This window comes from Montipora capricornis, chromosome 3 (genome assembly GCF_036669925.1).
Source record: "Montipora capricornis isolate CH-2021 chromosome 3, ASM3666992v2, whole genome shotgun sequence".
In the NCBI taxonomy this organism is placed as follows: Eukaryota; Metazoa; Cnidaria; class Anthozoa; order Scleractinia; family Acroporidae; genus Montipora; species Montipora capricornis.
Window position 1 is genome coordinate 13,696,091 of NC_090885.1, and position 12,500 is coordinate 13,708,590.

The 12,500-nt window shown below is 39.2% G+C and overlaps 3 protein-coding genes across 3 annotated transcripts in view; 1 reads left to right on the plus strand and 2 right to left on the minus strand.

Annotated features, from left to right (window-relative positions):
* Positions 1–9,067, minus strand: part of LOC138042299 (uncharacterized) — a 45,263-nt gene extending 36,196 nt beyond the window's left edge. The window contains exon 1 of the mRNA XM_068888148.1: positions 8,868–9,067. Coding sequence (XP_068744249.1) covers positions 8,868–8,928 — 61 coding nt within the window. The 5' untranslated portion in view covers positions 8,929–9,067. The remainder of the gene's footprint in view (positions 1–8,867) is intronic.
* LOC138041142 (uncharacterized) lies at positions 1,685–4,122 on the plus strand. The gene has a single exon (XM_068886914.1). It carries the CDS (start codon positions 1,777–1,779, stop codon positions 3,073–3,075), a length of 1,299 nt encoding a protein of 432 aa, XP_068743015.1. The 5' UTR covers positions 1,685–1,776; the 3' UTR covers positions 3,076–4,122.
* On the minus strand, positions 3,052–5,595 carry LOC138041711 (uncharacterized). Its single transcript, XM_068887448.1, has 2 exons — positions 4,848–5,595; positions 3,052–4,366 (listed from the first exon to the last, which is right to left on the minus strand). Exons 1-2 carry the CDS (start codon positions 5,593–5,595, stop codon positions 3,783–3,785), a joined length of 1,332 nt encoding a protein of 443 aa, XP_068743549.1. The 3' UTR covers positions 3,052–3,782.
* Positions 9,068–12,500: the final 3,433 nt, after the last annotated feature.

The window sequence follows — 12,500 nt, forward strand, 5'->3', positions numbered from 1 at the left end:
TCACAAAAAGATAAGAATGACAGAATTCCATTCACCCTCACTTTCCAATCTTTTCGCAACCTCCACTTATTTCATTCAAACGCGACAAAAACGTAGGCAACTTTTTAGTTAGAAGCGCGCTCAAAACTAACGAGCAACCCGGCACTTTCAAATGCGCGCGCTCACGATGCAAAACTTGTCTTTTCATTGTTAACACTAGCAAGATATCGGGACCTAAGCGATCTGTTAAGATCACCGATCGTTTCACATGTACCTCCGCAAATGTCATTTATTGCATAACCTGTACGTTATGCAATAAATTATACATTGGTGAGACAGGTAGACGACTAGGTGACCGATTCCGCGAACACCTTCGCGATGTTGAGAAGAATGACAAGGATGCATCCAAGCCAGTCGCTCGCCATTTTAATCTGCCTAACCACTCCAAAAAAACACATGGCTATCTGCGGCCTTTCCCTACATCTTGGTACGACGGAAAGCCGCAAGAATCTGGAACAAAAATTCATCTTTCAAATCGGCACCCTTAATCCTCACGGTATTAACGAACGCTTTTCATTTAACTAATATATTCCTATTTTTCATGTTGCCACGTTACCACCAATAGCGTAGCTCCTACTCTACTATAAAAACTACACGTAACCCATAATCCCTCGATTCGCTCTGACGAAGGGCTAACGCTCGAAACGTCAGCTTTTGGAATCTCTGTAAGGTGGCCAATTCACATTATCAACTCCGTTGATAAAACCAAATTTTTGTATACTACTTCCCCACCGACGCAGCACCACAGTTTCTTTAGAAACTACCCCTTCATTCAGTAATCAAAGTGAGCTGTAGTTCTAGTATTGTACAAGTGTGGTGTTTTGTACAACACTGAAATCAAATGGAAAATTCTCTAGTAACTTATGGGTTTAACAAAGACAGAGAACGAATTGAACAACTTGGATCTGTGATCTCTGTTGTCTGGCTTATTTATATTTATTTGTACTTAATTCTGCACAGCCTTCCGGTAACATTGGAAATTTCACTAATTCTTGTTAGTCAAAAATTATTTGAAAGAAAGCTTGTTGCCCATTTTTTGCTTGATAATTCAAGTAAAGGGTTTTCCAGAAATGGGTTTGATGCTGAACACTGGTGGGAAATTTATTTAGTTGCGTTTTGACACGGAGTATGTTGGCAGCTTGTTTTGTTGCAATTACGTATGGTAATTTGACACGATTGAGTTTCTTGTCTTCACGCACGTAATGGAATAGGAAGGGGTTTTTGCCTCTAATAGCAAATATGTTGTTTGTTTAAAAAATATTTCGCTGGAAAAGGTGGCCTTTATGAATTCATCATGTTTTGTAATGTGCGAGCTTAACTGGATAGCTTTTTATGACAATAGTAATTTTTTCGTGTCAAAATTAAGTAAGCGTCTTTCTGTTGTGTTTACCTAATTAAATATAAATATACCATGCAGCCTCGTGAGTTTGTTATTCCCGTCTGCCGTGAGCTTGATTTCCACTCTCAAAATTACCTCCAGAACCTACTTTTTGCGTAGATTCTAGAATGATTTTCACAATAAGCAAAAATCCTGTGTTAAGCATGAGAATTCGACGAAGAGGTAAATGCAACTAAGGGCCTGTTTACATGGAGGTGGGGGACCCCAGGTAGGTGAGGTAGCCCGCCTAGCCGTGGTCGAAAAATGGCCCGCGTTTACATGCAAACTTGTAACCCCGGGGTCCTGGGGTGACGTTACCAGACATTGTTGCGTGGTCGCTAGGCATGTAAACAAAGATAATGGCGGACGAACGACGCATTTTGGCGGTCAGTGTTCTTTTCTGTTTATTATCTGCTCTCGCTGCAGCATTTCAATGCTGCGGCTTTTTACTGTCACTTTTGATGATACAAAGCTTCCGCCAAAGGCAGTTAACTGCTCAGGCAACGCAACAATACAATGCTAGTGTTGCACGACTTCTACGCATCCGAAGAAGAATTAACCGTCGAGGTAGAATGTGGAGAAGTTCGGGGAGGACAGAACAGTGGTGGCTCAACTTGTTCAATGGAATTTTGCCAGAAAGGGAGTGGAAGAAGAACTTAAGGATGAATCGTGCGGTTTTTATGTCCGTAGCAGACGAATTGCGACCCTTTCTTCAACCTGGTAGGAGTCCAAGAGGACTTGATGTGTTGTCAGTGGAAAAGCAACTTGCCATTACCCTATACTTTTTGAAGGATCAAGGCTCTCTCACGATGACAGCAAATGCATTTGGAGTTGCGCATTGCACAGTCTCCGTAGTTGTTCGAAAAGTATGCAACATTATTACTGATGTTTTAGGTCCAAGATACATAAAATTGCCCAATACCGTTCAAGAAATGAAGGAACTTATTGATGGCATGGAAAATAAATATGGTTTTCCACAGGCCTTTGGATGCGTAGATGGTACACATATTCCCATTGCACAACCAAGCGAGAATCCTCATGACTATTTTAGTTATAAACTGAAATACACCTTGAATGTTCAAGGAGTTTGTGACTGGAAAGGGCTATTTTTAGACGTCGACGTGAAATGGCCAGGGAGTGTGCATGATGGAAGAGTCTTTGGTAATTCGAGAATAAACAGACTTTTAAGAGAGGGAAGACTTCCTATGTGTTATAAAGAAATTTTACCAGGCTATGAAAACATACCTGTTACATTGTTGGGGGATCCTGCTTACCCCCTACTTCCATACTGCATGAAGGAATTCCCCAATACTCGCACAAATGAAGAGGTTATCTTTAATAACATGCTTAGGAGTGCTAGAAACCCAATAGAGTGTGCCTATGGCCGTCTTAAAGCAAGATGGCAAATCTTAAACAAAAGAAATGACATGGGATTGAATGTTATCCCCAGCATTATTTATGCCTGTTTTGTACTTCACAACATTTGTGAGTTGCAGGGCATGAATGTAGAGGATGATGTTGTTGCACAGCAAATGGCACGTGATAGACTGGCACAACCTGAAAATGCACCAGACCGGTTATATTCTTTCAACACTGCTGAGGGAGCTTATGTGAGAAACATAATCACATCCTTCTACAAGGAACACATTCCTCACTGATTTGTTTATTTAGCTTATACTACTATCTAAAATAAACAGATTCCTTTCTGAGTGAATGTAGTCATAATCACATAAAACTTGTGAGGTTTTAATAACAGAACAGCAAGCTAACTAGTGGAATCAAGATCGTTCCACTTAAACTAAAACATAATCCTTTGGGTGCGTAGATGGTACACATATTCCCATTGTACAACCATAGAGTTGTAACTCTGTTCCTTTTTTTATACTTGAAAGCACAGTTTTATAGGAACTCACTCCACCTGTCTATTATAGAAATCAGTTGTAGTGTTTGTTTTGTTATTTCATTAATTTTCCTGGTGGTATTGTCTAATTAAATAATTTCTTTTGTTCTTGTTCCAGAGGCAAACTCGATAGTTTTCATGGCTGTTTAGTTCATTGTGTTGTTATTTTACTTGGATTTAATAAACTGTTAAAATATACTCGAACAAATGCAAGTTGTCTGGATTTATCTTGTTGTTGCTTTATAGAACAGCTTAACTAGCCCAAATGTTGGAGTTATAACACCTTGCAATTAAAGATGCATTTAAATAACATTTAAACGCTTAAATAATAATGTTTACATTCCTCATATATATTAATATGAATATGTACTGGAAATCATATAGATTAAATATCAAATCTTTAAAGGGACCTGTAACACAACAAATGTCTTTTTGTTCATCTAGGATATCACTGTTATGTAATCATCAGAGCTGAAAGCTTTCATCTTCTAATAGTGTACGAGTAGGCCCTAGAATTGGTCCTTGCTCATTGATGGACTGCATCACTTCCTCACTACCAATTCTGCTGAACTGGGAGGGTACAGAACGTCTGGTTAATGGGGTACAATAATTGTTGTTGCCATATGAAGGTGGGGATGCAAAGCCACTGTATGTATTGAAATGTGGGTGGGAAACTTGAGGAACATTATTCTGGGGTTGACCAGAGAGAGCCATTGCCAACATTTGCATCCCACTGGCAATTCCATCTCCAAGAGATGTTAAACACATGGTCATCTTTGATATGGACTCTTCCAATGTCTTGTTTGATTGTTGAAATGACTCCATCATTTCTTTCTTCATGAGAAGATCTTCTTTAGCAGTATTCATCAACAGCTGGTCTCGTTGCGCCTGGGACAGTGTTTTCTCCATATGCCTTCTCTTATTGTCAACCAACTTGGGGATGTTGGAGAGAGAGACACCTTTACTTTTTTTCTGACCTGGGGATAGTACTGGGGTTTCTGCAGATAGGCTTTCACTGGAGGAATCAGTTGACTCTACAGTTGATGCATCTACAATTTGTAAAATTGAATAATTGGAGGTAAAAGAACTGTCTTACAGAATAATTATTTCTTCTTTCTAAAATAATAGTCATTTTCATCACTTGCCATAAATCAACAAAAGTATGAACAGGCCTCTTGCCTCAGTTGTGATCAACAGCCAATAACTCTTCATAATATCCATTCAACATGCAGCACTCACTCAGGCAATGAATATCATGGGAATCATTACTAATGATAGAAAATTTGTTTTCATCTTTCAAAATAGTACCCCAAGTAGAACAATAAGAGAAGATGACTGTTAAATTTGTATGTTGATATTGGAGATTCAAAGGTTAAAATCTGTTTTTATATGGCCATGGGGTTTAGGACTCCTTTAAAAATTATCATTTGGCCTTTTAGCCATATATTGTAATAAATAGATAGATAAATAAATAAATAAATAAATGAATAAATATAAAAATGAAGATTTAACTTTTTTAATAACACTAACCTTCTAGCGTTTCATTATGTATTTCCGAGCTGATGTCTGTTCCTAATGTGTCTGCATCAATTCCAAAGGAAAGGGACGTGGTAGCTGGCGAGCCACCCCATATTTCAGACAACAGATCGAAATTTTCTTGAACAATTTTCCCACTACCACTTCTTGTTCCCTTGTTCACTGCTGTGCGGAAATCTTGCCTCACGTTTCGAATCTTTTCTTTCACTCTATCGTACCCTTTTTTTAAATGAGTTCTTTCACTATCTCTGTGTTTTTTGAAGGCTTCGTATTCTTTCTCACTCATTTCTTTGAGCGGTTTTATAGGCTCAGTAACAACCTCGGGACCAAATTCTTCTGGAAAATCGGCAGCCATACACCGACGTATCTCCGTATACATAGAGGCCAGGTCGGCCTCGAAATCGATTCCATTAAAGTCGCACTTCGTTTTGAAGTCTTTTAGGTATCTCAAAAGAAGTTCAACTTGATCAGCGCTCCATGCCTTGTTTTTAGGGTTCTTCTTGGTTTTCTTAGGGGCTGTTGACTCTTCTTCCTCCTCAGAGGCTTTTCTCTTGCCTTGCGCTGCTTGTGCTATCGACGGCCGACTAGGCAAAGTAAAGTTGTTGACAGTGGATGTGTGGGACTCCATCGGATCTTCTTCACTCACAATCCCAGAATATGCTTGATTTTCTTCGCTCTGTTGCACGTTATCCAGATGAAGCCGGCGAAAAAGCTCGCCGGGTTTGTAAGCGTGGGCGGCCATATTGTTCTGCTTCAAATTTTGGCGCGCTTTGGCGCGCATGAACACGACCCCGGCTAGGCGGGTTACCCCACCTTGAGACATTTACATGGCAAAATGCGACCCCGGCTGACAGGGTTACCCTACCTGGCAGACCGGGCAACCCGCCTAGGCGGGTTACCCCACCTATCATGTAAACATGATCAAATAAAAATGAGAGATTATATGGAGAGGCGGGCTACCCCACCTAGGCGGGTTACCTCACCTACCTGGGGTCCCCCACCTCCATGTAAACAGGCCCTAAATTTGTTGCGTGCGTTGCTATTTTTGTAATTTGATTGTTGTGCAAATTTTGACAGAGAATATTAAATTATGAAAATATATCTACGGATAGATCGTTAAAAAATCTAAATTTTTAGTGGTTATTTGAACATAAAAGATGCACGCTTGACGTGAAAATGAGTTAACAAATTTGCATACGTGCGTTGAAATGTCATACGCGAGGAGACAGGAATTTTCTTTCTCTGACAAATGATTTTGTCACTGTAGTGTAAAATGAAATTTATTTGGGAAGCCAACAATATTTCTTTAACTTTAACAATATCCCTTTACTCTAACCCAAAAATAGTCAGATAGTAACAAACTTCATATTTATTTACCATTTCTTCTGCTTTTGTGCTTGTCAGCATTGTGATTTGCGATAATTCGCAAGTCTGTTTTTGTATCTCATGCCGATGTTCAGATTTTCAATTACATGGCCGCTCAACCTCGCGATTGTGTAAATAGTTCACCGTGAAGTCAAAATAGATACGTTCTCAGGAACCCGACAAAGAAGGCTTCCTGATCCGACAGATGAAATGTAAATATTCAGTTAAATATAGCAATAAAATTAAAAGACGAAAGACGTTGTTTTACTCTGAAAACGACGAACGATTGACATTCTTTCCCATAGTTCATTCAGTTGACACAAGGTGATCACGTGCACCTTAATGGTTGCCTAGCGCGTGATCAATTTGTTCCTTTTGACAAAACATCATAAAAGTCAGAGACTGCAGAAAGCTTCATGTTATTACGATCGATTGTCATTAATCTTTCGATGAGAATTCGATTCAGAGCTATATTTAAAAACTATGTTATTTTTTTCCTTCATCTGTCTTTTGGCTTGTCTTTTTCTGTTAACTCCTGACTTTCAAGGTACTTTCTGGTGCAAACGTAAAGCCAAACAATGTTTTGACCCGGCAACAGATTACACTACCAATAAGAGGAATTATGAAGCGGGAACAACACCTTCAGTCCTTTCTTAGTGTGTGCAATAAACGTTTGCTTAGTGCAACTGTAGACACGCATGACATGCTGGAAAACGTCCGTCAGGGCAATTATTATTTGTAGTTAGTTTTTTGTAGACTATTTATTTAACAAAGAAACGAGTGAATTTTACTCAAGACCGTGTTTTGTTACCTTTAAACTAAATTTATTACCAAAGCTTGAAAAACTAAAAGACCTAAAAATGGGACAGGACATTACACAATAATTAAAGGTGTGAATGTGTGAGCAAAAGGGCCGCTGCTGGCGCGACATGCGGGTGACCCTCAAATGGTCTTAATGACACCCCACTTGAAAAAATTAACTGGAACCCTGCAGTTCAATACCACCCAATTCAGTGCCTTCTGTTTTTGTGTAACACGTACCACAGGCTACCAAGTGTACGCCTAAGGGAGCGTCTAGTGAAGAAAAGTTTCAGTTTTGGGGTGCAGCATTCCATTCCCGATTAGAAACTGGATCCCGCACCAAGATTTTAACGATTAGTGTCAGTGCCGTGTCAAACAAACCTGTAAATGAAGCCTTCGTGAAAGTTTGTAATTACAGAAATATTCGTTTTCACAAAAGCCCCGTTTTTGAGCAGTATCCTCAGCAAAGCAGTTAGCGTGTTTGCTTTTTAAACATTTACATTTTTTGTGTTACGTTTTCGTATCAATGAGCGACTCGGCTTTCTCTAAAACATTCACTGTGACCTTTACACTTTAGAATTTATTATGGGTTTACAGTTACCTCGGGAAAAGCACGCTAGGTTTCGTTCACTTGACAATTTTGTCAGTCCAGTTTATTTTTGCTTTTTTTTCTTAATTTTCCTTTATTATCATAACCGTGAACTTTACAAGTTGTAAATCTAGCCATGAACTCGTTTTGATGCCTGTTTTTTGTCTTAAATCATCGCATCAAACAAACGTCAAGACTTCCGGCATTAGAATTCTTCAGCGCATCAAAGAAAACAAAAATACCATATTATTATGATGAAAACTTTGCATCAAAACATTTTCCTACATTTATAATTAACATGGACAAAGGAAAGGAAATAAAATGCATGAAAGCCGTTCAGGAGCGACTTCAGAATACCAGGCTGCAACTATTGCTAATAAGCAACAATTGCTCTTACATTGTTTGAAGAAGTTCAAGAACGAGTCATGCATGTCTATTCATTATGCACATTAGTGGCCGAGTATTCGAGAGTTTAGTGGCCTTTCAAAAATGTGGTACAGAGAAAAAGATATTTGGCGATCTTCTCAAAGACATCAATACCGTACTAGTGTGTGTTTCATTTCGGTCATGTCTCATTCTGCTCATTCAGTGCGCGTAAAACTATTAAAACTTGCTGAGGAAGAAATGGATGAAAAACGAAAATTTGTAAATGACTTGAATGTTCCGTGCTTTAACCCACGTTCTACTCGTAAAGAATCCTGTTACTTCGCAAAATAAGCCAAACTGAGAATTGTAGTTTAGATCGGTGTCTGACATCATTCGCAGACTGCAGACTGCAGACCGCAGACTGCAGACTAACCCTAAATCACAATTATTGAAAGCTAACCGTTTTAAAACGGGTTCTCAGAATTAAATACTGTTTATCAGCGCTATTTGAAATGGATGCTTAGACTTAAATACTGTTTATCAGTGCTATTTGTAGGCAGTCTGCAGTCTGCAAATATCAGACAGAGAGTTTAGATTGTGTGAACCTCTCCATGAAGGCAAGGTTAAATCAGAACTTAATGCCGATTACTCTTATAGCCCCCGGGGACACCAAGAACGTTCTGCCTTATTGTTGGTTCTCAGGGTTATTAATAACCAAGTCTCTAAGGTAGAAAAACATGCAGAAACGGGTCAATTTTTTACCCTTTCTGTTGGAGTACAAAGTAACACTTCCTCTCAAAATTGTCAAAACAACTATGACAACGGTTTGCCTGATATCCAGCCGTTTCAAACCTTGAACTGGTTTAGTTTTTACTTAACGCAGCTGACCATACCTTGAAGAAGGAAATTCTCCTCAATGGATTCTGCGCAGCCCACTTTTGTGCTTTGAAACATTTTCAAACTTGTATCCAGTTTTCAATGCTGGTTATGTTGACTTCGCTTTTATATTTTCGTTCGCAATCGTTTGTCTTTAGATTTCGTGGAACTAGTTTACATGGCACGTATGTTTCTTAGAAAAATGGATCGCGTTTGTCACGGGGATGATAAAGCAGCAGCTTTATAGTGTGACACGAAGTGAGGAACGTGGAACGGGAAACGGGTAACGGGGAATCTCTAAAAGAGGAAATTACTAAAATAGGGAATCACTAAAAAGGGGAATTACTAAATTAGGAAATCTCTAAAAGGGGGAATTACTAAAATAGTGAATCTCAAAAAAGGGGAATCTCTAAAAGGGAGACTCTCTAATAGGGGGAATCTCTAGAAGGGGGAATCTCTAAAATGGGGAATCTCTAAAATAGGCTAGGAAATCTCTAGAAGGGAGAAACTCTAAAATAATGCCGAAGACGGGGAAAATTAAGAGAGATCCGATCTGTTGATTTTAATGACAAGCATCCGTTTTAACAGAGCAATTGTTGAACCGCTGGTACAACTTGCTATTAAAATCTTGGCCTCCTTGATAGATTTATTTATTTATTTTATTTATTTAGATACTTTCATCTAGCTCGCAAACATTATAATTACATATTAAGAGGCAAAAGAAAAAGCGTGGTGACTAGATGAGGGGCAAAACTGACGGAAACGAGGTCCCAAAAACGTTGGTCACATTAGCGTTTAGCAGCGTTACAAAAGTACGATTTACAAATACAAGCTACGTTACATTTACAGACATGGCTAAAACGATAAGAAATATGGTAAAATGGAAACATTAACAGCAGTTGATGTAGTTGATTGACCTACAGTAGGGGCACACCGTTTTCCACGCGCGCACCCGAAGAGGATGAAAGTCGTGCTCTAACTTATAAAGAAGGGCGATTTTCACTGGCTTTTAAATAACGCATAGGATGAAGCTTGTCTTATAGAGATTGGAATGTGGTTCCAGTTTAGAACAATTAGGTTAAAAAAATGAGCTTCGGAAGAGCGTTGTGCGAAAGCGAAGCGGTCTTAAGTCACGCATAGCAGATCTTCTCGTGCGCCAACATGAACGTTGCGGTCGTTTAAACATGAACGTTGCGGTAAAGTCCTGAGCTTTACTTTGAAGCTTTTTTCTCAATAACATTTTTCTGCGGGCTTTTCTTCAGCTTGATATTTTTATCACAAACGCCGCTCAAAGGTCCCTTGACCTGTCACGTCTTGGCCGACGAGGTCTTCCCACCGAAACTTCGGCAAACCAACGAATCCGTCAAGCTTTTTTCTTTCACTGGAAAATTAACAGCCAAGGGAAACTAAAAAAACAGCCATGTTGACTTAACATCAACTCGGCTAAGAAAAGCAAAACATTTCATGGGAGAATTTAGCATTTCTTTGGGGTGCAGGGATGGCGCAGTAATGAGAGCACTCGCCTCCCACCAATGTGTGGCCTTGCTCGGCGTCATATGTGGATTGAGTTTGTTGGTTCTCTACTCTGCATCGAGAGGTTTTCTCAGGGTATGATTTGCGTTAATTGTTAATTTCCGTTTACAGTGTCCCCAATTAGTGCACGGTTCCAGCGCTAGAACGACCAGACACTGAAATAAAGTTCCTTCCCTTCTTTAGCTGTGGGTTCGATGCTTTTTGTCATCCACTGCTCAGATTTTCCCTTTATGCGTTTGTGTGCGAGTGAACGGTGAGAAACTGAGTACCACAAAATTAAACGTATTAAGGAAATGACTTGATAAGCTAACGATACTAGGCTAAGCCGTTTTTATCAAAAGTGAACTGCCACGAGAAGTGAAAGACCATTGTTTCTGCTAGTATCAAAGATATTTTCTTATTATTATTATTATTATTGTTGTTATTATTATTATTATTATTATTTTCGTTGTTGTTATTGTTGTTATTATTGTTATTATTATTATTATTATTATTATTATTATTATTATTATTATTATCATCATCATCATTATTATTAGAAAGTCAGAACAAGACAATATAATGACAGACAGAAGACATAACAACGGTGTTATTTTCTTATAAATTACAACGTAACAGGTCGGTCTGGTATGTTGAGATCAAGTGTACCCGTATGTGATAATGGCTGAGCAACGTACTCGATCGGGTAAACATGTCAGCGAGATTGTCTCTGTGTCTGGAATAGTTTCCTCTTGAAAAGCCTTAATTGATACATAACATCTCCTTCTGTCAATAGCTGATCAATTGTGTGGGCCGTCCATTGCGGAACATCACACGAGTTATGAGCACAAATTAATTAAAACGACGGTCACCTTGATGAATACTTCCATTAACTATTAACGTAGCCTTTGACATTGTATAATCGTATAAACTTACCAGTATATTCTTCTCCAAATCCTATTACAATCGTAAAGCATGTGACAAATCCAACAAAGCATATGGCAATCGTAAAGCATGCGGACGATCACGATCACGCTTTACGCATTGTGATTGGTCGGAGGAAATGAATGGCTTTCAGGTAGAGCTGTGTCAAAACATTAGGAAATCTATCAGCATCTGGCAACGTCTTACTACGATCGAAAGCCTCACATACAGTATATTCATTTAATAATGTATGTATCCATAAAACGACGCGGGATTGAAGCTTGTGAACAAGCCTTAGGCCTTAGCGGTCGGCTCGCTGGGAGTTCTTTCTTCACCGCTACCCGTATAATGAAAGAGGGGCCTCTGCGGAGGACAAAGTGTTCACAGGCCAACATCAGTGGCGATTTCACTTCAAATTGTAAGAAATTCAGTAGCGACAGAAAAACATATTTCTTCGGTTACTGAGGGATGTAGCGTCCCTTTACATTTCAATGGATTCGTATAAGTCGGCCTTCGCGAGCTAACAGATCGGCCTGACTGTCACACTTTCTTCGGAGTTGAAAAGATGTTAGAGATTCCCCCTTTTAGAGATTCCCCCTTTAAAAGATTCCCCATTTCAGACATTCCCCATCTTAGAGATTCCTCATTTTAGTAATTCCCCCTTTTAGAGATTCCCTATTTTAGAGATTCCCCGTTCCCTTTCTCTGATTCCCCGTTCCCTCATTTAGAGATAGCCTCTGTCCTTAAATAATCGCATGTTGTGAACGTCATTCCGAAAAATTAACCGTCAAATGACCTTAAAATGGCTTATGCCGTGGGATGCCTGATGCCTGTGGAACACAGCCATCCCATGGTTTAAAACAAAATAATATTGCAAGGCTGGTTGTACGGCTGTGAGGAAATATATCTATTTTTGATTTAACAATATTTCGTCAGGCACGGCCTGACTTCTTTAAGGACTTAAATGATTTGCCCGTACAATTTTTTTGAAATTCAAATATAAGCCATATGAAAACTAAGTATAAGATTACAGATAAATGTATATCTGATCGATTTTTGAAAAAGGTGGCTGCTCAGGCAGGCGGGGGGGGGGAGGTGGGGGCTCCGTCAACAGATGTCTGTACATAAGCTACAGGCTCTAAGCTATAATTTAAATGTTATTTTGCACTTATAAGAGCAAACCAAAGTTAGTTTGAGGAGGGGGGGTGATTATC

Bases quoted from the DNA above. Each gene is read 5' to 3' on its own strand.
- LOC138041142 (XM_068886914.1), top strand. From the start codon at position 1,777: ATGGCGGACGAACGACGCATTTTGGCGGTCAGTGTTCTTTTCTGTTTA.
- LOC138041711 (XM_068887448.1), bottom strand. From the start codon at position 5,595: ATGGCCGCCCACGCTTACAAACCCGGCGAGCTTTTTCGCCGGCTTCAT. The intron at 4,367-4,847 runs GTTAGTGTTATT...TACAAATTGTAG, and splicing joins ACATAATGAAACGCTAGAAG to ATGCATCAACTGTAGAGTCA.